Source organism: Anser cygnoides, chromosome 35 (genome assembly GCF_040182565.1).
Source record: "Anser cygnoides isolate HZ-2024a breed goose chromosome 35, Taihu_goose_T2T_genome, whole genome shotgun sequence".
Classification (NCBI taxonomy): Eukaryota; Metazoa; Chordata; class Aves; order Anseriformes; family Anatidae; genus Anser; species Anser cygnoides.
The window spans coordinates 1,155,567-1,180,011 of NC_089907.1; the positions used below are offsets into that span (position 1 = coordinate 1,155,567).

The 24,445-nt window shown below is 50.0% G+C and overlaps 2 protein-coding genes across 2 annotated transcripts in view; one reads left to right on the forward strand and one right to left on the reverse strand.

Moving 5' to 3' along the window:
* The window catches only part of LOC106049855 (zinc finger protein 208-like), a 29,676-nt gene extending 23,538 nt beyond the window's left edge, over nt 1-6,138 (reverse strand). The window contains 5 exon segments of the mRNA XM_066986899.1: nt 1,001-3,433; nt 3,558-3,668; nt 4,766-4,892; nt 5,063-5,145; nt 5,467-6,138. Coding sequence (XP_066843000.1) covers nt 1,001-3,433; nt 3,558-3,668; nt 4,766-4,892; nt 5,063-5,086 — 2,695 coding nt within the window. The 5' untranslated portion in view covers nt 5,087-5,145; nt 5,467-6,138.
* Nucleotides 6,139-9,294: 3,156 nt separating this feature from the next.
* LOC136788347 (zinc finger protein 420-like) lies at nt 9,295-24,444 on the forward strand. Its single transcript, XM_066986680.1, has 5 exons — nt 9,295-9,768; nt 11,203-11,285; nt 18,821-18,947; nt 20,058-20,168; nt 20,293-24,444. The coding sequence occupies exons 2-5, from the start codon at nt 11,262-11,264 to the stop codon at nt 22,221-22,223; spliced, it is 2,193 nt and encodes a 730-aa protein (XP_066842781.1). The 5' UTR covers nt 9,295-9,768; nt 11,203-11,261; the 3' UTR covers nt 22,224-24,444.
* The last annotated feature ends 1 nt before the right edge of the window (nt 24,445 follows it).

Sequence of the window (24,445 nt, forward strand, 5' to 3'; positions counted from 1 at the left end):
TCACCAAAACTCTGGACTCCTTACCCAGCACTGCTCTGACTTCTTAGCTCTCCTGCATGACATCTCACAAAGGTTCACTTGCAGCTGGCCAGCTGGTCCCCATGGGCTCTTGTGATAGGAGCAGTGAGCTGGGCACTGCCAAAATAGGAGCCTGGCTACAAGGATAGAGGAGAGCAGAGAGCATCAGCTGGCTTTTCCTGTTTCCCTTTTCCTTTCCAGACTCTTCTATCAGCATCCCTACACCCTTTGCATCCCAGAGGAGGTGAAGGCATTGGGGAATCTCCTAAGCTGCTCAAAGAAGATGGAGCAAATGCATCATTCCCTGCTGGGCTCACAGCGATATCTCCCAAGAAACGCGCCGGCAAATATCTTCCTGACACCTAGAGTTCTCTACTGTCTGCACCAGGATAAACCACGGCTTCAAGGCTCAAGGATGGGAGTTTGCTCTTTGTTGGGTTTTTATGCTGGGTTTCACGGTAGAAACTTCAAATCTCTCTGTTGCGGCTTCTGGGACTTGGTATTTACTGCTGTTACCAAACCATTGAGCAGCGACTCCGCTAAAGGTGATGGGAAAAAAGGTGACGTGCAAGGAATCCCAGAGAATATTTTACGCAGTGATAAACAGAATAAGGATGGGAAGAGGGGATTGGATCTGCCCAACAGCCATCGTTGGATGCCCACACTAGGGACAGGGTTTCTCTCTCTCTGCTCTCAGCCATATGCACCATTCCCTGAAGGGCTCTCAGTGATATCTCCCAGGTAACACAGCCTGGGAAAACATCTTCTTACACCTAGTGCTCCCTGCTGTCTGCACGGGGCTAAACCTCGGCTTCAAGTTTCGGGGGAGGGAGTTTGATCTGCAGGAGGGTTTGAAGATGAGTTTGCCACAGGGCTCTTCCTCTGCTCAAGGTATCTGTAAGGCTCTCTTCTGTGTGGATCTAGAATTGGGTGACCAGGTTCGAGCTCGGGCAGAAGCTCGACCCACACTCAGGGCACTACTACGGCTTGTCTCCTTTGTGGACGCGCTTGTGGGATATAAGTTCAGAACTGCTTTTGAAGCCCTTTGCACACTCAGGGCACTTGTAGGGTCTCTCTCCTGTGTGGATCCGTTTGTGCAAATTGAGTACAGAACTCCTTTTGAAGCTCTTCTCACAATCAGGGCACTTGTAGGGTCTCTCTCCTGTGTGGATCCGTTTGTGCAACTTGAGTACAGAACTCGTTTTGAAGCTCTTCTCACAATCAGGGCACTTGTAGGGTCTCTCTCCTGTGTGGGTCAGTTTGTGCACAAGGAGATGAGAACTGCTTCTGAAGCTCTTCCCACACTCGGGGCACTTGTAGGGCTTCTCTCCTGTGTGAATGTGCTGGTGGTAGGTAAGATCTGCTCTTCTTCTGAAGCTCTTCTCACACTGTGAGCACTTGTAAGGTCTCTCTCCTGTGTGAAAGCGGTGATGGTAGATGAGTTCAGAGCTGCTTCTGAAGCTCTTCTCACACTGTGAGCACTTGTAGGGTCTCTCTCCTGTGTGGATGCGCTGGTGGATAATAACCTTGGACCTGCATTTGAAGCTCTTGTCACAATCAGGGCACTTGTAGGGTCTCTCTCCTGTGTGGATCCGTTTGTGCAACTTGAGTACAGAACTGCTTTTGAAGCTCTTCTCACAATCAGGGCACTTGTAGGGTCTCTCTCCTGTGTGGATCCGTTTGTGCGAATTGAGTACAGAACTCCTTTTGAAGCTCTTCTCACAATCAGGGCACTTGTAGGGTCTCTCTCTTGAGTGGATGCGCTGGTGGATAATAACCTCGGACCTGCTTTTGAAGCTCTTCTCACAATCAGGGCACTTGCAGGGTCTCTCTCCTGTGTGGATCCGTTTGTGTAACTTGAGTACAGAACTCCTTTTGAAGCTCTTCTCACAATCAGGGCACTTGTAGGGTCTCTCTCTTGAGTGGATGCGCTGGTGCTTAATTACCTCGGACCTGCTTCTGAAGCTCTTCTCACAATCAGGGCACTTGCAGGGTCTCTCTCCTGTGTGGATCCGTTTGTGCAACTCGAGTACAGAACTCCTTTTGAAGCTTTTCTCACAATCAGGGCACTTGTAGGGTCTCTCTCTTGTGTGGGTTACTTTGTGCAAAAGGAGTAGAGAACTGCTTCTGAAGCTCTTCCCACACTCAGGGCACTTGTAGGGCTTCTCGCCTGTGTGAAAGTGCTGGTGGTAGGTAAGATCTGCACTTCTTCTGAAGCTCTTCTCACACTGTGAGCACTTGTAAGGTCTCTCTCCTGTGTGAAAGCGGTGATGGTAGATGAGTTCAGAGCTGCTTCTGAAGCTCTTCTCACACTGTGAGCACTTGTAGGGTCTCTCTCCTGTGTGAAAGCGCTGGTGGTAGGTGAGCTGTGAACTGCATTTGAAGCTCTTCTCACACTGTGAGCACTTGTAAGGTCTCTCTCCTGTGTGAGAGCGGTGGTGGTAAGTGAGGTTAGAGTTTCTTCTGAAGCTCTTCCCACACTCAGGGCACTTGTAGGGTCTCTCTCCTGTGTGGATCCGTTTGTGCAACTCGAGTACAGAACTGCTTTTGAAGCTCTTGTCACAATCAGGGCACTTGTAGGGTCTCTCTCCTGTGTGGATGCGCTGGTGGATAATAACCTCGGACCTGCATTTGAAGCTCTTGTCACAATCAGGGCACTTGTAGGGTCTCTCTCCTGTGTGGATCCGTTTGTGCAACTTGAGTACAAAACTCCTTTTGAAGCTCTTCTCACAATCAGGGCACTTGTAGGGTCTCTCTCCTGTGTGGATCCGTTTGTGCAACTCGAGTACATAACTCCTTTTGAAGCTCTTCTCACAATCAGGGCACTTGTAGGGTCTCTCTGCTGTGTGGGTTACTTTGTGCAAAAGGAGTTGAGAACTGCTTCTGAAGCTCTTCCCACACTCAGGGCACTTGTAGGGCTTCTCGCCTGTGTGAAAGTGCTGGTGGTAGGTAAGATCTGCTCTTCTTCTGTAGCTCTTCTCACACTGTGAGCACTTGTAAGGTCTCTCTCCTGTGTGAAAGCGCTGATGGTAGATGAGTTCAGAGCTGCTTCTGAAGCTCTTCTCACACTGTGAGCACTTGTAGGGTCTCTCTCCTGTGTGGATGCGCTGGTGCTTAACGAGATGGGAATGACTTTTAAAGATTCTTCCACACTCATCACATTGGTTCTCCATTTTCTTCTGGCAGCCTTGCTTCTTTGTCAGTTCTTTAGGCTCTTTTTGACCTTTGCTGCCATCTAGGGGATTCCTTGCTCGATTTCCTGGATGGGTTTTCAGTGGCTTCTTGAGATGCTTTCCATGCTCCAGGCCCTTTTGGACGCCCCTCCTGATTTTTCCCACAGAGTCACCATTCAACTGCCTTTGGGCCATGCCACTTTTCTGAAGAGTCTCCTTTGCTTTTGGGATCCTGTCACCTGCTGGATGACAGAGGAAATCCAGAACCAGCCCATAGTGCCCATAATATTGCCCAGGCAGAGATCTCTGATCCTCTCATCTTGGCTTTTGCCAACCCCAATCTCCTCCCTTCCTCCACCACCTCACCTGCGCTGAGGTCTCCTGTCACATCCTCCACGCCATGCAGATCTGGGATCCAGGGATCTTCCCCTTCTTCAAGCTGAGAGATCACCACGGGTTTGGGGGATGGAAGTAATCCTTAAATGGCATAAACAGAGGAGATGAGAGCATTTGGAGGGCCACTAAGATGATCAGAGGGCTGGAGCACCTCTCCTATGCATAAAGGTGGCGGAAACTGGGCTTGTTTAGCTTGAAGAAGAGAAGGCTCCAGGGAGACCTCATTGCGGCCTTCCAGTAGCTGAAGGCAGTGTATAAACTGGGGGGGGAACGCCTGTTTACATGTGTTGCTAGTGATAGGACAAGGGGGGATGGTTTTAAACTAAGACAGGGGAGATTTAGGTTGGAAATTACGAGAAAGGTTTTCACTCAGAGGGTGGTGAGGCACTGGAACAGGTTGCCCAGGGAGGTTGTGGATGCCCCATCCCTGGAGGCATTCAAGGCCAGGCTTGATGCGACTCTGGGCAGCCTGCTCTAGTGGTTGGCAACCCTGCCCAGAGCAGGGGGGTTGAAACTAGATGATCTTTAAGGTCCTTTTCAACACAGGCCATTCTATGACCCTATGATTTCCATGGGTTTGACACAGCTGCTAAGTGTCCACGTGTACTATGTTAGCACTCCCTTCTTGTAAAGCCACGTTTATGGCCCAGCATCATTCAAGCCAACAACATAGACTAGCTTCATTTGAAGACAGCAAGGCTCTTCCGTCTCTGAAATTACTGCAGGGACTTATTTATTTTCCTTATTTTTTACCTACTTGTTCAATGCAGTTGACTTCAAGAAGCTTTAGGGGAAAACTGAGGGAGGCAATGCTGAGAAGGAAGATTTACATGCAACCACCAAGAAAAGCTCTTTTATACGTATGTACATATAACTATATATATATATAGTTATATATATTATTATATTATATTATTACATATTCTAATAAACAGCATAATTATATATATTATATTATTGTATCATTATATATATGTTATAGTGGATAACACACTAATGCCTTCTTAAATTCATGCTTATCCTCTTTGTGTGTGCTTTTAGGTTTTTTTTATTTATTATTTTATAATTCTGTATGCAGTTAATAATTGCATTGTGTTTATTATATGTCCTGCTCACAGAGGCTTCTTGTACAGCGCCAAGGCTGCCCTAATGAGGAGAAAAGGAAGCAAAGCCCTCACCCAGTGAAGTTACGGACGCGTACGTCTCCAGCATCACGTCCCGGTAGAGCGCTCGCTGTGCAGGATCCAGCAGCTCCCACTCCTCCCTGCTGAAATACACAGCCACCTCCACGAAGGTCACGGGTTCCTGCAAGCAAAGAGGCTCCATGTAGAAGCAGCCTGTTGATGACAGAAGCTCCAGTCCCAGTGGCTTCTCTGTGCCCAGCACACAAATGCTGGCTGAGGGCATCTCATCTTCCCCCTGCATTCACATCCCTTCCCCCCTGGCGTCTCCTGGCTGCTTCTCCAAGCCCCTACCTCAGCTGGATGTGCCATGGCCATTTCCTGCCCTCCTGCAGGCTGCAACAATCACAGGTGAAAGGTAGATGTCAAACTGGAACCTGCTGGGATAAGAGAAATGGCACGGTAGGTTTAGGGGAATACAGCAGTCCCTGTCCCTGTCCCTCCCCAGCCCTAGTCCAGCTGCAGGCCATTGCTTGGGGGTAAAAGCCATCTGGGCCGTGTAATGTGTAAGTGTAAGCCTTGTTTGTTCATTAAATGTTGCTGATGGGAGGTTTCAACAGCTGACTGCTTATACCCCCAATATCCTGTTGAAGGAAAAAAGCAAGTATGGGAACTTCCTGTTAAGTTAACAATTGCAGTAGAAACCTGCTCCAAATAAGGGCAAAATGGCATTCCCCCTCGCATGAGAACACACATACTGCAGCAAAGTCATGACCCAAACGCAGAGGAAGACGACGATCTTCATCCCCGCGACCACCAGAGGACTGACGAAGACCCCCTAGCAACAGGCCGCGCAGTCGCAGAAGACACCAGGAGGTGCCACTAAACCCGGAACTACTAGGCTATAAATCGAGACTGGCGGGCTGAGGTGCGCGCCGTTGGCGGAGCAGGAGACTCCCCGGCCGCCCAGCGCTGTTTTACTTATTGCTGCTTGCTGAAATGCTCAAATAAATTGAAATTCGATCTACCTTACCCACGATGTGTCGGGAATGATTTCTACCAGAAGTAATGTGTAACAGGCCGCAGATTTAGGGAAGGAAAAAACTGCTGCACATCAGCAGTAGTCACAGAGGAGTGAGAAAACGAGATGAAAACAACCCTGCAGACACTAAGGTCAGTGAAGAAAGAGGAAGGAGGTGCTCCAGGCACCAGGACAGAATTTCCCCTGAAGCCTGTGGCCGGGACCACGGTGAAGCAGGCTGTCCTGCTGCAGCCCACGATGTGGCAGAGTGGATCAGCTCTCTAAACTGCAGCCCACTGAGGAGCTCATGCTGGGGCAGGTGGATGTGGCCTAAGAGGGGGCTGCAACCCACGGAGAGCTGCCCTTTGCCCCGTCGCGTTTGACAGTGCTATTTATCGGTAAGTGATCTCCCCTGTCCCTGTCTCAACCCACGAGCTGTGAGGTTGTTCTTGTTTCAGAGTATTTTCTTCCTCTGACCCATTCAAGAGGAGCACTGAGTGAGTCCAGTGCCTAAGCTGGTGGAAATGCTGACCATGCCTGAGGGAGGACCAGCAGCTGCCTGTAAAATGGGCCTTCATTTGCAGGCAGATCCTGAACAGCAGCCTTGGGAAGCATTTGCAGAAAAAAGAAAGCCAAGTCCTGTAGTTAAGGAGTAGCACAAGCCCCAGAACAAGCAAGCAAGGAAACCACGTGCTGGCAGAACAAAAGGTAACATCAGAAGAGCCACTAGAGGAAGATCTTGCCTGCTGGATCCCCTAAAGACATGTAGGGGGTGGAGAGGAAAATTCCTTACCCGGAGGTTTTAGCTTGAGACAGAGAACAGGGGGCAGGCAAATATTTATAGCATGCAGGAATCCATACATGCAAAGGATTCATTTAATGTCAGGTGTGTGTGCCTCTTAGAAATATAGTCCCAGATATATTATTAGAGATTCAACAGGTCAGCAAAGCATGCTGATAGTCCCTGCTCACTTCTTTATTTTCCCAGCTCCAACCCCTTCCTGCGCCCCCTCAGAAACCTCACAAACAGAGTCTAAACCAAAGCTCAGGAAACAACACTGCAGATCCGGAGCCTTCCTGCTGACGACTTGCACCCGCTTTTACAGGGCCCAGCTAATCTCTTGGCTGCAGCCAGGAGAGGAGCAGCGAGCAATGAGCTGCATGCTTTGGGTCGGGACAGCTATCTCCCACCCTTGAACACCAAGATGGGGCAGATCCTGCTTTTCCTTTCCCCTTTTGCATCACCTTCCAAGTCTGGTGCTGAACTTTAGATGCTCAGGTGGTGCTAAGCACCATGCCAGTCCCCGTCTCAAAGGGGGAATCATGTGGAAAAGGAAAAACCCTGCCTCTTCTCTGCACAAGCAATGAAGAGGGCCTACCTCGAGTCCACTATAGGCTGCTCCCACCCTCGTTGCAGGCAGCCAGGCTCCTCTGAGTCGTGTAGGCTGGAGGATGCAAGTGTCCTGAGGCTGGACCCAGCTGCAGGATGGCCGTGGTGCACCTCCTGCAACCAAGACGCTGCCTGGGTGGCGTCCAGACAGGCTCTCACTTGCCTTACAGGGCGCCCCTCCGAGGGCTGCTGGTGGGCGGGGAGCTGTGAGCTGCACCAAAGGCTTTTCCCCCCACTGAGCACCCTGGGAGAGCCCAGACTCTCAGGCTCTTCCTGTGGGGGGGCATTTCCATGCCCTGGGACTCTGTTTGCACCCCGCCCAAGGTACCTGACCCCTCATCAGCTCTGTTGGAGGAGCTCTGGGCTGCAGCTCAGCCTTGGCCATGGCTCCTCCTGATGTGCAGCATGGCTTCCTGGCCCCGAACCAGAATGTGTTGTGAAGCTGCGGCACAGAAAATCAAAGCGGTCGGTTAGGGATTGACCTCGGCCTTCTCGGTTGGCTGCCCCAGAGCATGCCACTATGTGAGGAAAGGGTTAAGCGCTCTGCCCTGCTCAGCCTTCCCTGCTGTGCACGGAAAGAGTTAACTCTCCTAGAAGCAGGCCACTGATGGCTTTGTCTCTGCCCAGAGCTGCAAGCAAAGGCCTGAGCACTTTGCTGGGATGTAGTAGGGGCAACAACCCACTAGGTGACACAAGACCCCAGGTCCTGTTCTGAGATAACTTCTACCCTGGAGAAGAGCAAGATCTCAGGGGACATCAACATACGACTGCAGGCAAGCCAAGGCCCTGCTCCTGCCCTGCTGTGCCTGGCAATGAGGGAAGGCATTGCCAGGGTCAGGATGGGTTTAATGGTGTGACTGGGGGTGTTTGCACCGCCCTGTGTTGCAAGCTGTATATGAGCTGCTGCTAATTGCTCTCTTCCTGTCCTTTCCCTAGCGGAGGAGGGGGTCTCATGGTCATAACTAAACTTCAGAACAACTTTGTAAATCTGTCCTTGGGGGCTGTTTCATCCTTTGTCAAAAAACATCCTGAGTCATTTTTGTGACAACTGATAGCTCCTTTCATCCCTTGCTCTTTACCTGGATTTTTCCTTTTTTTTTTTTTTTTTTTTTCCATTTTCATCAAGGGAAGATTAAAATCCTCCTGCTCCCCTCAACTATCTCACAAAAATGTGTCAAGAGCGAAGAAGAGCTCGAGGAAATGTATATCCAGGTAGCATATTTTTTACTACAGGTGAGCTCATTGCAATACTTGCAGGAGCGGTGGACACCAGAAACTGAGCCCTGCAAATCTCACTACTGCAGGAGCAGCTTCTTGTCAGGAAGTGCACAACAGTCACCACCACCCACTCAGTAGGCCACGTTTGTTTCTCGGGAAGAGGGTCGAGTTGCACAGCTTTTTCTTCCCAGCCTCACAACCTGCCACTGGCACTAAAACAGGGAACAAGGTAAGATAAAGGATGTTGATTCTGTAGGTCTTAGCTAGCACAACTGTATGTTAACGACCACAAAGATAAGGGAGTAAAAGACTGTTTGCACAGATAAAGGAACCAGAGGGAACTGGCTTGACTGCTGAAGTCTGTCAAAGAAAGGAAACATCAGAGGTTTAGTAGCGAGGCAGCCTTCTGGCCTTCATCAAAACACCACCAGAGTACGCTGGAAGACCACGCAAGGAGACCAGTATGCATGCGAATAGGGGAGGGAACCTATGTTAATGATTCTTCGGAGACCTGATGAATAGGCAAGAGACTTGTGGAAAATTGAATGAATATGTATATATACCCCTAATATATGCACACAGCTAGTAACACTTGGTGCACAAGCTAGGTGAAGTTAACCTCCTTGCGCCCAGTGCCTGTGCGCAGCACGGAGTAAACATGCCTGCTTTATAACCATTCCGAGGTTATAGAGTCTGATTTCCTCAACTGAACAGGACTTGGGGTCTTGTGTCACCTAGTGGGTTGTTGCCCCTACTACATCCCAGCAAAGTGCTCAGGCCTTTGCTTGCAGCTCTGGGCAGAGACAAAGCCATCAGTGGCCTGCTTCTAGGAGAGTTAACTCTTTCCGTGCACAGCAGGGAAGGCTGAGCAGGGCAGAGCGCTTAACCCTTTCCTCACATAGTGGCATGCTCTGGGGCAGCCAACCGAGAAGGCCGAGGTCAATCCCTAACCGACCGCTTTGATTTTCTGTGCCGCAGCTTCACAACACATTCTGGTTCGGGGCCAGGAAGCCATGCTGCACATCAGGAGGAGCCATGGCCAAGGCTGAGCTGCAGCCCAGAGCTCCTCCAACAGAGCTGATGAGGGGTCAGGTACCTTGGGCGGGGTGCAAACAGAGTCCCAGGGCATGGAAATGCCCCCCCACAGGAAGAGCCTGAGAGTCTGGGCTCTCCCAGGGTGCTCAGTGGGGGGAAAAGCCTTTGGTGCAGCTCACAGCTCCCCGCCCACCAGCAGCCCTCGGAGGGGCGCCCTGTAAGGCAAGTGAGAGCCTGTCTGGACGCCACCCAGGCAGCGTCTTGGTTGCAGGAGGTGCACCACGGCCATCCTGCAGCTGGGTCCAGCCTCAGGACACTTGCATCCTCCAGCCTACACGACTCAGAGGAGCCTGGCTGCCTGCAACGAGGGTGGGAGCAGCCTATAGTGGACTCGAGGTAGGCCCTCTTCATTGCTTGTGCAGAGAAGAGGCAGGGTTTTTCCTTTTCCACATGATTCCCCCTTTGAGACGGGGACTGGCATGGTGCTTATCACCACCTGAGCATCTAAAGTTCAGCACCAGACTTGGAAGGTGATGCAAAAGGGGAAAGGAAAAGCAGGATCTGCCCCATCTTGCTGTTCAAGGGTGGGAGATAGCTGTCCCGACCCAAAGCATGCAGCTCATTGCTCGCTGCTCCTCTCCTGGCTGCAGCCAAGAGATTAGCTGGGCCCTGTAAAAGCGGGTGCAAGTCCTCAGCAGGAAGGCTCCGGATCTGCAGTGTTGTTTCCTGAGCTTTGGATTAGACTCTGTTTGTGAGGTTTCTGAGGGGGCGCAGGAAGGGGTTGGAGCTGGGAAAATAAAGAAGCGAGCAGGGACTATCAGCATGCTTTGCTGACCTGTTGAATCTCTAATAATATATCTGGGACTATATTTCTAAGAGGCACACACACCTGACATTAAATGAATCCTTTGCATGTATGGATTCCTGCATGCTATAAATATTTGCCTGCCTCCTGTTCTCTGTCTCAAGCTAAAACCTCCGGGTAAGGAATTTTCCTCTCCACCCCCTACATGTCTTTAGGGGATCCAGCAGGCAAGATCTTCCTCTAGTGGCTCTTCTGATGTTACCTTTTGTTCTGCCAGCACATGGTTTCCTTGCTTGCTTGTTCTGGGGCTTGTGCTACTCCTTAACTACAGGACTTGGCTTTCTTTTTTCTGCAAATGCTTCCCAAGGCTGCTGTTCAGGATCTGCCTGCAAATGAAGGCCCATTTTACAGGCAGCTGCTGGTCCTCCCTCAGGCATGGTCAGCATTTCCACCAGCTTAGGCACTGGACTCAGTGCTCCTCTTGAATGGGTCAGAGGAAGAAAATACTCTGAAACAAGAACAACCTCACAGCTCGTGGGTTGAGACAGGGACAGGGGAGATCACTTACCGATAAATAGCACTGTCAAACGCGACGGGGCAAAGGGCAGCTCTCCGTGGGTTGCAGCCCCCTCTTAGGCCACATCCACCTGCCCCAGCATGAGCTCCTCAGTGGGCTGCAGTTTAGAGAGCTGATCCACTCTGCCACATCGTGGGCTGCAGCAGGACAGCCTGCTTCACCGTGGTCCCGGCCACAGGCTTCAGGGGAAATTCTGTCCTGGTGCCTGGAGCACCTCCTTCCTCTTTCTTCACTGACCTTAGTGTCTGCAGGGTTGTTTTCATCTCGTTTTCTCACTCCTCTGTGACTACTGCTGATGTGCAGCAGTTTTTTCCTTTCTTAAATCTGCGGCCCAGATGGCTTTTACTTCCAAGCAATGGCCTGCAGCTGGACTAGGGCTGGGGAGGGACAGGGACAGGGACTGCTGTATTCCCCTAAACCTACCGTGCCATTTCTCTTGTCCCAGCAGGTTCCAGTTTGACATCTACCTTTCACCTGTGATTGTTGCAGCCTGCAGGAGGGCAGGAAATGGCCATGGCACATCCAGCTGAGGTAGGGGCTTGGAGAAGCAGCCAGGAGAGGCCAAGGGGGAAGGGATGTGAATGCAGGGGGAAGATGAGATGCCCTCAGCCAGCATTTGTGTGCTGGGCACAGAGAAGCAACTGGGACTGGAGCTTCTGTCATCAACAGGCTGCTTCTACATTGTTGTGGTTTAACCCGGCTGGCAGCTAAACACCACACAGCCGTTCGCTCACCCTCCCCCCTCCCTCTCTGGGATGGGGGAGAGAAACGGGAAAGTGAAGCCTGTGAGTTGAGATAAAGGCAGTTTATTAAGACAGGAAAATAATAATAACAATAATAATAATAATAGTGATAATGGTAATAGTATTAACAATAATAATGTGTAAGAAAACAAGTGATGCACAATGCAATTGCTCACCACCCGCTGACCGATGCCCAGCCTATTCCCGAGCAGCCGGCCCCCCACCCCGGCCAGCCACCCCTATATATTGTTTAGCATGACGTCAGATGGTATGGAATACCCCTTTGGCCAGTTTGGGTCAGCTGTCCTGGGTCTGTCCCCTCCCAGCTCCTGCTGCACCCCCAGCCTGCTCGCTGGCAGGACAGAGCAAGAAGCCGAAAAGTCCTTGGCCTGGTGTAAACACTGCTCTGCAACAATTAAAACATCAGCATGTTATCAGCGCTCTTCTCATCCTAATTCAAAACATAGCACCCTACCAGCTACTATGAGCTACTTAACTCTGTCCTAACTGGAACCAGGACAGATATCCACCCCTTATTCCATACCATTTATGTCATGCTCAGGTTACACTCTGTCCAATACATTCTAATTAATCACCATTTTCATCTATGATATATAGCAATCATGGTAGTGATGACATACATTATTATATAATAATTAACATACTACAATTCAACTCATGGGCTATTCTCACCCAGTATCAAATCCCCTTCTACAGTGCGTAACAGGTTTGATTGGGCAGGTCCAGCTCGGTTGGCAGATCCCCTGGTATTGACTAACCAGGTGGCCTTTGCCAAATGTGTATCCCAATTTTTGAACGTCCCAGCACCCATTGCTTTCAGTGTAGTCTTCAACAGTCCATTGTATCGTTCAACTTTTCCAGAGGCTGGTGCATGATAGGGGATGTGATACACCCACTCAATACCATGTTCTTTGGCCCAAGTGTCTATAAGGTTGTTTCGGAAATGAGTCCCGTTGTCTGACTCAATTCTCTCTGGGGTGCCATGTCGCCATAAGACTTGCTTTTCAAGGCCCAGGATGGTGTTCCGGGCGGTGGCATGGGGCACAGGATATGTTTCCAGCCATCCGGTGGTTGCTTCCACCATTGTAAGTACGTGGCGCTTGCCGTTGCGGGTTTGAGGGAGTGTGATGTGATCAATCTGCCAGGCCTCTCCATATTTATATTTCAGCCATCGTCCTCCATACCAAAGAGGTTTTGACCGTTTGGCTTGCTTGATTGCAGCACATGTTTCACAGTCATGAATAACCTGTGCTATAGTGTCCATGGTCAGGTCCACCCCTCGATCACGAGCCCATCTGTAGGTTGCATCTCTACCTTGATGGCCTGAGGTGTCATGGGCCCATCGGGCTATAAATAATTCACCTTTATGTTGCCAGTCCAGGTCCACCTGAGCCACTTCAATCTTAGCAGCCTGATCCACCTGCTGGTTGTTTTGGTGTTCTTCAGTAGCCCGATTCTTGGGCACATGAGCATCTACATGGCGTACCTTTACAACCAGGTTCTCTACCCGGGCAGCAATATCTTGCCACAATGCCGCAGCCCAGATGGGCTTGCCCCTGCGCTGCCAGTTGTTCTGCTTCCATTGCTGTAACCACCCCCACAGGGCATTTGCTACCATCCATGAATCAGTATAGAGATAGAGAACTGGCCACTTTTCTCGTTCAGCAATATCTAAAGCCAGCTGAATGGCTTTTACTTCTGCAAACTGACTCGATTCACCTTCTCCCTCAGCAGCTTCTGCAACTCGTCGTGTAGGACTCCATACAGCAGCTTTCCATCTCCGATGCTTTCCCACAATACGACAGGACCCGTCAGTGAACAAGGCATATTTCTTCTCATTTTCTGGTAGCTTGTTGTACAGGGGGGCTTCTTCAGCACGAACCACCTCCTCCTCTGGTGATATCCCAAAGTATTTGCCTTCTGGCCAGTCCATAATCACCTCCAAGATTCCTGGGCGACTGGGGTTTCCTATTCGAGCCCGCTGAGTAATCAGTGCAACCCACTTGCTCCATGTAGCATCAGTTGCATGATGCGTAGAGGGGACCCTTCCTTTGAACATCCAGCCTAGTACCGGCAGTCGGGGTGCCAGGAGGAGCTGCGCTTCAGTACCGACCACTTCCGAAGCAGATCGAACTCCTTCATATGCTGCCAATATCTCCTTTTCAGTTGGAGTATAGCGGGCTTCAGATCCTCTGTATCCCCGACTCCAAAACCCCAGGGGTCGACCTCGAGTTTCCCCAGGTTCTTTCTGCCAGAGGCTCCAGGTGGGACCATTCTCTCCGGCTGCGGTGTAGAGCACATTCTTTACATCTGGTCCTGTTCGGACTGGCCCGAGGGCTACTGCATGAACTATTTCCTGCTTAATTTGTTCAAAGGCTTGTCGTTGCTCAGGGCCCCATTCAAAAGCATTCTTCTTACGGGTTACTTGGTAGAGCGGGTTTACAATCAGACTGTAATTTGGAATATGCATTCTCCAAAACCCCACGACACCTAGGAAAGTTTGTGTTTCTTTTTTGCTAGTTGGTGGAGACATAGCTGTTATTTTGTTGATCACATCCATTGGGATTTGACGGCGTCCATCTTGCCATTTTATTCCTAAAAACTGGATCTCTCGTGCAGGTCCTTTAACTTTATTCTGTTTTATGGCAAAACCAGCCTTCAGAAGGATTTGGACTATTTTCTTCCCTTTCTCGAAAACTTCTTCTGCAGTGTCACCCCACACAATGATGTCATCGATGTACTGCAGGTGTTCAGGAGCTTCCCCCTGCTCCAGCGCAGACTGGATCAGTCCATGGCAAATGGTAGGGCTGTGTTTCCACCCCTGGGGCAGCCGATTCCAAGTATATTGGACTCCCCTCCAAGTGAAAGCAAACTGTGGCCTGCACTGTGCTGCTAGAGGGATGGAGAAAAATGCATTAGCGATATCAATTGTGGCATACCACTTGGCTGCCTTTGATTCCAGTTCATACTGGAGTTCTAGCATGTCCGGCACTGCAGCACTCAGTGGTGGCGTGACTTCGTTCAGGCCACGATAGTCCACTGTTAGTCTCCACTCACCATTAGACTTTCGCACTGGCCATATGGGACTATTAAAAGGTGAATGAGTCTTGCTGATCACTCCTTGGCTCTCCAGTTGACGAATTAGCTTATGGATGGGACTCAGGGAGTCTCGGTTGGTGCGATATTGCCGCCGGTGCACAGTTGTGGTAGCGATCGGCACTTGCTGTTCTTCAACCCTCAGCAACCCCACAACAGAAGGGTCCTCTGAGAGACCAGGCAAGGTAGACAACTGTTTAATGTCCTCTGTCTCCAAAGCAGCTATGCCAAAAGCCCAGCGGAACCCTTTTGGGTCCTTGAAATATCCTCTTCTAAGATAGTCTATGCCAAGGATGCACGGAGCATCTGGGCCAGTCACAATACGGTGCTTTTGCCACTCATTACCGGTTAGACTCACTTCAGCCTCCAATACAGTTAACTGCTGGGATCCCCCCGTCACACCATAAATACAAATGGGCTCTGGCCCTTTATAGCTTGATGGCATTAGAGTACATTGTGCACCGGTGTCTACCAAAGCCTTATACTTCTGTGCGTCTGACGTGCCAGGCCATCGAATCCACACAGTCCAATAAACTCGATTGTCCCTTTCCTCCCCCTGGCTGGAGGCAGGGCCCCTCTAGTCCTGGTCAGAATCTTCGTTTCTGTGTCTAAAGGACTGCCTGCTGGAAGTTGGAGCAGCAAACCTTTCAGAGAACTCCTTTTTCCCAATTGTTTTCCTTTGCAATTCACGTACCCGTGCCTCTAGGGTCGCAGTAGATTTTCCATCCCATTTTCTCATGTCCTCTCCATGGTCACGTAGGTAAAACCACAGGGTGGCGCGGTGTGTGTGCCCACCATATTGTCTTCCTTGTATAGATGAACGTTTACCCCTAATAGCTGAGACACTGGTTTGTACAGGTGGGGAGGAAAATAAACTCTCTTTAAGTTGGTGGATCTCTTCAGAAAGTTTCTCCAAGGTATTCTCTTTTAGCTGGTGGACACTGGTTCGTTCAGGTGAAGGGGAAGATAATCTTTCTTCAAGTTGGTGGATCTTTTCAGAAAGTTTCTCCAAAGCATTCTCTTTTAGCTGGTGGACACTGGTTCGTTCAGGTGAAGGGGAAGATAATCTTTCTTCAAGTTGGTGGATCTTTTCAGAAAGTTTCTCTAAAGCATTCTCTTTTAGCTGGTGGACACTGGTTCGTTCAGGTGGAGGGGAAGATAAATTCTCTTTAAGTTGGTGGACCTCTTCAGAGAGTTTCTCCACAGCTGAGACACAGGCCTTTAGGGAAGAGGAGAGATTTCCTTCGTACTGCCGGAGTATTTTAGTCACTTCATTCACTGTGGGATTCTCCTCCGTTTTCCAGGCTAGTATTGCCAATGAGCTGGCATATGATGATGGGGCACTCTGTACAAACTTCCGCCACATGGGTAGTGTACACCGGACTGCATCTGGATCTGCGGATGTTTGTGCGTCGTCTAGGTCCTTATAAATTACTTCCCGTACGGCCAATTCCCTCAGGTACTGAATTCCCTTCTCCATGGTGGTCCATTTGCTTGGTAAACATACAAGTTCTTCCTTGAAGAGATACCTTTCCTTCACAGCTGACAGGAGACGCCTCCAGAGGCTGCGAGATTGTGCTCCATCTCCAATTGCTTTGTCAATGCATGCGTCCCTAGCAAGGGATCCCAGCCGCCTGGCTTCCTTGCCCTCCAATTCCACATAATTGGCTCCCGTGTCCCAGCACCGGAGCAGCCAGGTGACAAGCTGCTCGCCTATACAGCGACCAAAATCTTTTCGCACATCTCGTAGCTCACGCTGGTATAGAGTCCGGGTAATTACTGTTGATTTTTCGACATCCTCATCCTCATCTTCAGTCTTCTGCACCTTTGATGGCCGGTGTAGAGTCCGGGTAGTTACTGTTGATTTTCCGACATCCTCATCCTCATCTTCAGTCTCCTGCACCTTTGATGGCTGGTATGGAGTCCGGGTAGTTACTGTTGATTTTTCGCCATCCTCATCCTCATCTTCAGTCTCCTGCACCTTTGATGGCCCAGCCTCGTCTTCACTACGCCCAGACTTAGCAGAAGACTGTCTGCGTTTTAAACGACCTGAGCCTCTATACCATTTTTTCACCTTGTCTACAGGGGCAACTTGCACTGCTACAGCTCGTTTCTCTGACCCAGACACAGGGTCTGCCACAGGGGTTGGAATACCCTCTGCGGGGTCAACTTGCACTGCTACAGCTCGTTTCTCTGACCCAGCCACAGGAGTGGGAGCAGCTGCACGAGCTGGGGCAGCTGCAGGAGCTGGAGCGGCTGCAGGGGCTGGAGCTGGAGCGGCTGCAGGAGCCGGAACGGCTGCAGGAGCTGGAGCTGGAGCGGCTGCAGGAGCTGGAGCTGGAGTGGCTGCAGGGGCTGGAGCGGCTGCAGGAGCTGGAGCTGGAGTGGCTGCAGGGGCTGGAGCTGGAGCGGCTGCAGGAGCCGGAACGGCTGCAGGAGCTGGAGCGGCTGCAGGAGCTGGAACTGGAACGGCTGCAGGAGCTGGAGCGGCTGCAGGAGCTGGAGCTGGAGTAGCTGCAGGAGCTGGAACTGGAGCGGCTGCAGGAGCTGGAGCGGCTGCAGGAGCTGGAGCTGGAGTAGCTGCAGGAGCTGGAACTGGAGCGGCTGCAGGAGCTGGAGCGGCTGCAGGAGCTGGAACTGGAACGGCTGCAGGAGCTGGAGCGGCTGCAGGAGCTGGAGCTGGAGCGGCTGCAGGAGCTGGAGCTGGAGCGGCTGCAGGGTCTGTCACTAGGTTGCTAGTAGCATCAATTGCAGCTCGATAGGCACAAGCCAGACCCCAGCACGCTACAGTGATTTGTGTCACTTTGGAACTGCCAGAGTCATGACACCTTTTTTTCAAGCATTCTGCCAGCTTTTTAGGATTTTGCAGTTGTTCAGGGGTGAATGTCCAAAACACTGGAGGTGACCACTGCTCTAGAAACCTGCCCATATCCTCCCACACTCCCTGCCACTCGCAACTATCCCGCCTCAAGACAGATCTCCGGATGAGATTCCTAAGTAGTTGTTTAACCCTCCACAAAATCTGAAGCGCATTCAGGAGACATAACAACAAGAGCAGGCTGGTCTGAGTATCCCAAGGATATTCAACATCTCGGAGAACCACCGTAACTAGCTCGGGGGATAAGAGGGTGGTGAAGGAGAAAGGGAGAGTGAACAGGTAGGGAAACATGTCTTCCCCTGTCCCCTTCACAGATTGGCTCCCTAACGAAAACAGGCAATAGGTGTAATTGCTAATAGTTTCCGAGATATGGGTTCCAAAGTATAGAGTCGATGTCAGTGCTGAGTACAAATACCAGGTTAAAGTCATGACCAGATATTTCATCATTTCATAAGCCATTGCTACACCGCACAGTACCATAACAATCTTAAACCAGGGCCCGGAAAGGATAAACAGTGCAACAGGGAGCACATACAGAAAGTAACGCACCATAAAACTCAATTTGGAATACAGGTATAGCAGACTGGAGATTAAGGCAATCAACATCGTGACTAGCAACTATTAAGCAGGTCCAATACTTATACCAATTTTAGTTTCACACACTCTGGTCAGATTTGTCGATATCTCAACCCTTCGGGCCCCACGTTGGGCGCCAAAAAGACTGTTGTGGTTTAACCCGGCTGGCAGCTAAACACCACACAGCCGTTCGCTCACCCTCCCCCCTCCCTCTCTGGGATGGGGGAGAGAAACGGGAAAGTGAAGCCTGTGAGTTGAGATAAAGGCAGTTTATTAAGACAGGAAAATAATAATAACAATAATAATAATAATAGTGATAATGGTAATAGTATTAACAATAATAATGTGTAAGAAAACAAGTGATGCACAATGCAATTGCTCACCACCCGCTGACCGATGCCCAGCCTATCCCCGAGCAGCCGGCCCCCCACCCCGGCCAGCCACCCCTATATATTGTTTAGCATGACGCCAGATGGTATGGAATACCCCTTTGGCCAGTTTGGGTCAGCTGTCCTGGGTCTGTCCCCTCCCAGCTCCTGCTGCACCCCCAGCCTGCTCGCTGGCAGGACAGAGCAAGAAGCCGAAAAGTCCTTGGCCTGGTGTAAACACTGCTCTGCAACAATTAAAACATCAGCATGTTATCAGCGCTCTTCTCATCCTAATTCAAAACATAGCACCCTACCAGCTACTATGAGCTACTTAACTCTGTCCTAACTGGAACCAGGACATACATGGAGCCTCTTTGCTTGCAGGAACCCGTGACCTTCGTGGAGGTGGCCGTGTATTTCAGCAGGGAGGAGTGGGAGCTGCTGGATCCTGCACAGCGAGCGCTCTACCGGGACGTGATGCTGGAGACGTACGCGTCCGTAACTTCACTGGGTGAGGGCTTTGCTTCCTTTTCTCCTCATTAGGGCAGCCTTGGCGCTGTACAAGAAGCCTCTGTGAGCAGGACATATAATAAACACAATGCAATTATTAACTGCATACAGAATTATAAAATAATAAATAAAAAAAAACCTAAAAGCACACACAAAGAGGATAAGCATGAATTTAAGAAGGCATTAGTGTGTTATCTACTATAACATATATATATAATGATATAATGATACAATAATATAATATATATAATTATGCTGTTTATTAGAATATGTAATAATATAATATAATAATATATATAACTATATATATATATATAGTTACATGTACATACGTATAAAAGAGCTTTTCTTGGTGGTTGCATGTAAATCTTCCTTCTCAGCATTGCCTTCCTCAGTTTTCCCCTAAAGCTTCTTGAAGTCAACTGCATTGAACAAGTAGGTAAAAAATAAGGAAAATAAATAAGTCCCTGCAGTAATTTCAGAGACGGAAGAGCCTTGCTGTCTTCAAATGAAGCTAGTCTATGTTGTTGGCTTGAATGATGCTGGGCCATAAACGTGGCTTTACAAGAAGGGAGTGCTAACATAGTACACGTGGACACTTAGCAGCTGTGTCAAACCCATGGAAATCATAGGGTCACAGAATGGCCTGTGTTGAAAAGGACCTTAAAGATCATCTAGTTTCAACCCCCCTGCTCTGGGCAGGGTTGCCAACCACTAGAGCAGGCTGCCCAGAGTCGCATCAAGCCTGGCCTTGAATGCCTCCAGGGATGGGGCATCCACAACCTCCCTGGGCAACCTGTTCCAGTGCCTCACCACCCTCTGAGTGAAAACCTTTCTCCTAATTTCCAACCTAAATCTCCCCTGTCTTAGTTTAAAACCATCCCCCCTTGTCCTATCACTAGCAACACATGTAAACAGGCGTTCCCCCCCCTGTTTATACACTGCCTTCAGCTACTGGAAGGCCGCAATGAGGTCTCCCTGGAGCCTTCTCTTCTTCAAGCTAAACAAGCCCAGTTTCCGCCACCTTTATGCATAGGAGAGGTGCTCCAGCCCTCTGATCATCTTAGTGGCCCTCCAAATGCTCTCATCTCCTCTGTTTATGTCATTTAAGGATTACTTCCGTCCCCCAAACCCGTGGTGATCTCTCAGCTTGAAGAAGGGGAAGATCCCTGGATCCCAGATCTGCATGGCGTGGAGGATGTGACAGGAGACCTCAGCGCAGGTGAGGTGGTGGAGGAAAGGAGGAGATTGGGGTTGGCAAAAGCCAAGCTGAGAGGATCAGAGATCTCTGCCTGGGCCATATTATGGGCACTATGGGCTGGTTCTGGATTTCCTCTGTCATCCAGCAGGTGACAGGATCCCAAAAGCAAAGGAGACTCTTCAGAAAAGTGGCATGGCCCAAAGGCAGTTGAATGGTGACTCTGTGGGAAAAATCAGGAGGGGCGTCCAAAAGGGCCTGGAGCATGGAAAGCATCTCAAGAAGCCACTGAAAACCCACCCAGGAAATCGAGCAAGGAATCCCCTAGGTGGCAGCAAAGGTCAAAAAGAGCCTAAAGAACTGACAAAGAAGCAAGGCTGCCAGAAGAAAATGGAGAACCAATGTGATGAGTGTGGAAGAATCTTTAAAAGTCATTCCCATCTCGTTAAGCACCAGCGCATCCACACAGGAGAGAGACCCTACAAGTGCCCTGAGTGTGGTAAGAGCTTCAGAAGAAACTCTAACCTCACTTACCACCACCGCTCTCACACAGGAGAGAGACCTTACAAGTGCTCACAGTGTGAGAAGAGCTTCAAATGCAGTTCACAGCTCACCTACCACCAGCGCTTTCACACAGGAGAGAGACCCTACAAGTGCTCACAGTGTGAGAAGAGCTTCAGAAGCAGCTCTGAACTCATCTACCATCACCGCTTTCACACAGGAGAGAGACCTTACAAGTGCTCACAGTGTGAGAAGAGCTTCAGAAGAAGAGCAGATCTTACCTACCACCAGCACTTTCACACAGGAGAGAAGCCCTACAAGTGCCCTGAGTGTGGGAAGAGCTTCAGAAGCAGTTCTCAACTCCTTGTGCACAAACTGACCCACACAGCAGAGAGACCCTACAAGTGCCCTGATTGTGAGAAGAGCTTCAAAAGGAGTTATGTACTCCAGTTGCACAAACGGATCCACACAGGAGAGAGACCCTACCAGTGCCCTGAGTGTGGGAAGAGCTTCAGAAGCACTTCTGACTTGATTAAGCACCAGCGCATCCACTCAGGAGAGAGACCCTACAAGTGTCCTGATTGTGAGAAGAGCTTCAAAAGGAGTTCTGTACTCAATTCGCACAAACGGATCCACACCGAAGAGAGACCCTACAAGTGCCCTGATTGTGAGAAGAGTTTCAAAAGCAGGTCCGAGGTTATTATCCACCAGCGCATCCACTTAAGAGAGAGACCCTACAAGTGCCCTGAGTGTGAGAAGAGCTTCAAAAGTAGTTCTGTACTCAATTTCCACAAACGGATCCACACAGGAGGGAGACCCTACAAGTGCCCTGATTGTGACAAGAGCTTCAAAAGGAGTTCTGTACTCAATTTGCACAAACGGATCCACACAGGAGAGAGACCTTACAAGTGCCCTGATTGTGAGAAGAGCTTCAAATGCAGGTCCGAGGTTATTATCCACCAGCGCATCCACACAGGAGAGAGACCCTACAAGTGCTCACAGTGTGAGAAGAGCTTCAGAAGCAGCTCTGAACTCTCCTACCATCAGCGCTTTCACACAGGAGAGAGACCTTACAAGTGCTCACAGTGTGAGAAGAGCTTCAGAAGAAGAGCAGATCTTACCTACCACCAGCACTTTCACACAGGCGAGAAGCCCTACAAGTGCCCTGAGTGTGGGAAGAGCTTCAGAAGCAGTTCTCATCTCCTTGTGCACAAACTGACCCACACAGGAGAGAGACCCTACAAGTGCCCTGATTGTGAGAAGAGCTTCAAAACGAGTTCTGTACTCAAGTTGCACAAACGGATCCACACAGGAGAGAGACCCTACAAGTGCCCTGATTGTGAGAAGAGCTTCAAAACGAGTTCTGTACTTAAGTTGCACAAACGGATCCACACAGGAGAGAGACCCTACAAGTGCCCTGATTGTGAGAAGAGCTTCAAATGCAGGTCTGAGGTTATTATCCACCAGCGCATCCACACAGGAGAGAGACCCTACAAGTGCCCTGACTGTGCAAAGGGCTTCAAAAGCAGTTCTGAACTTAGATCCCACAAGCGTGTCCACAAAGGAGACAAGCCGTAGTAGTGCCCTGCGTGTGGGTCGAGCTTCTGCCAGAGCTCGAACCTGGTCACCCAATTCTAGATCCACACAGAAGAGAGCCTTACAAATACCTTGAGCAGAGGAAGAGCCCTGTGGCAAACTCATCTTCAAACCCTCCTGCAGATCAAACTCCCTCCCCCGAAACTTGGCTGAGAGCAGAGAGAGAGAAACCCTGTCCCTAGTGTGGGCATCCAACGATGGCTGTTGGGCAGATCCAGTCCCCTCTTCCCATCCTTATTCTGTTTATCACTGCGTAAAATATTCTCTGGGATTCCTTGCACGTCACCTTTTCTCCCATCACCTTTAGGGGAGTTGCTGCTCAATGGTTTGGTAACAGCAGTAAATACCAAGTCCCAGAAGCCGCAAGAGAGAGATTTGAAGTTTCTACCGTGAAACCCAGCATAAAAACCCAACAAAGAGCAAACTCCCATCCTTGAGCCTTGAAGCCGTGGTTTATCCTGGTGCAGACAGTAGAGAACTCTAGGTGTCAGGAAGATATTTGCCGGCGCGTTTCTTGGGAGATATCGCTGTGAGCCCAGCAGGGAATGATGCATTTGCTCCATCTTCTTTGAGCAGCTTAGGAGATTCCCCAATGCCGTCACCTCCTCTGGGATGCAAAGGGTGTAGGGATGCTGATAGAAGAGTCTGGAAAGGAAAAGGAAAACAGGAAAAGCCAGCTGATGCTCTCTGCTCTCCTCTATCCTTGTAGCCAGGCTCCTATTTTGGCAGTGCCCAGCTCACTGCTCCTATCACAAGAGCCCATGGGGACCAGCTGGCCAGCTGCAAGTGAACCTTTGTGAGATGTCATGCAGGAGAGCTAAGAAGTCAGAGCAGTGCTGGGTAAGGAGTCCAGAGTTTTGGTGATGCTCATCCCAGACCAAGGCAGGCAACACTTCCAATCTCCATCTGAGCAAGCAACATCCTGCCAAGATTCACAAATGACACATCAAGGCACAGAAAAAAGTCACAATTCCCACACCTCTGCATAAGGAAATGCTCCCAGTTTCACTTTGACTCACTTGGATAAGGCAGACCCCATTTTGGCTTGTGACCGGCGTGCCTTGGAGTTTTCCCATCCTTTGGCTGGACCGTATCACTCTTCCTGGCCTTAGGTTCTCGTGTGGGTGTTCTGGGACAAATATATCCTGTTCCTGCTTTGTCCCCGGTGTGGGAATTACCCATATTGCTCCCCTTTTCAGCTGGAGATGGGGTGCCAAGTGACCACACAAAGGAGAGCCCAGATCTGGCTGTGGCTAAGCCACTGGAAGCCCTTGGGATGTTGGTAGGTAGATCAGAAGCACATTTCTCCCAGGGGATGAGGAAATGAGGGTATGAGGGTATGACGGTATGAGGAAAGTCACCCAGGAAAGTGAGTCTTCACTCAAAGAGCCCAGGAAAGTCACCTCTGCTCGCCTCTGGATAAACCCATATGCTGTGGGTCAGTGCATGAAGATCCAAAAGAAACCTTGGCTGGAAAGAAAGGAAGAAAGCATGTCTGCAGGGATAATGGGAAGAACTTCAGCTGGAGCTCATTCCCTAGAAAATAAGAGCAACCCAACAGAGGGGAGAGTGCCTTGACTTAAGGAAGAGGTACATCCAGAGCTAGGAGATCCTCACCCATGACAGACCGCATGCTGGGAAGAAGCGCTTACAAACGCCCCAGGTGCAGGAAGAGCTTCAGCCACAGCATGAACTCATTAAATATCAGCAAATCCAGGTGGGAGAAAGAGCCTACAAGTGTCTTGCCTGCAGGAAGAGATTTTTTCAGGCCTTGCACCTCATTTCTCATGGGGAAAACCCACACTGGGAGAGACCTTGAGAATGGAGGAGTCCCCAGAGGCTTCTCATGACAAAGGGAGAGTTTCCAAAGGAGAAGGCATCCATGGCACCACCCAGATAAGGGTCTTACACCCATGGGCTTTGGATGCTCTTTCCTTGCGAACAAAAGAAAATCTCTCACTATGTTTAGTTTTCTCTTTCCGCTCTTGCTGCAAACAGCTTTTTTAACCCATTTCCTAAGGAAACTGCAAAAATATTGTGTGTGTTGTCTGCACGTGTTCCTCTCAGTAATTTCTGAGAAGGCATGTGGAAGAGACTACCCTCGGATAAAACCGAGCGTTTCATCCCTTGTCTGGCAAATGCCTTTTCTTGGCGGTGTAAAAGGGAAAGGGAAGGGGAAGAATAAAATACCTGATTTGTCCCAG

Coding starts and splice junctions, on each gene's coding strand:
- LOC136788347 (XM_066986680.1), top strand. CDS start 11,262: ATGGCCATGGCACATCCAGCTGAG. Junction 11,286..18,820: donor CCATGGCACATCCAGCTGAG/GTAGGGGCTTGG, acceptor CTTTGCTTGCAG/GAACCCGTGACCTTCGTGGA. Junction 18,948..20,057: donor CGCGTCCGTAACTTCACTGG/GTGAGGGCTTTG, acceptor ATGTCATTTAAG/GATTACTTCCGTCCCCCAAA.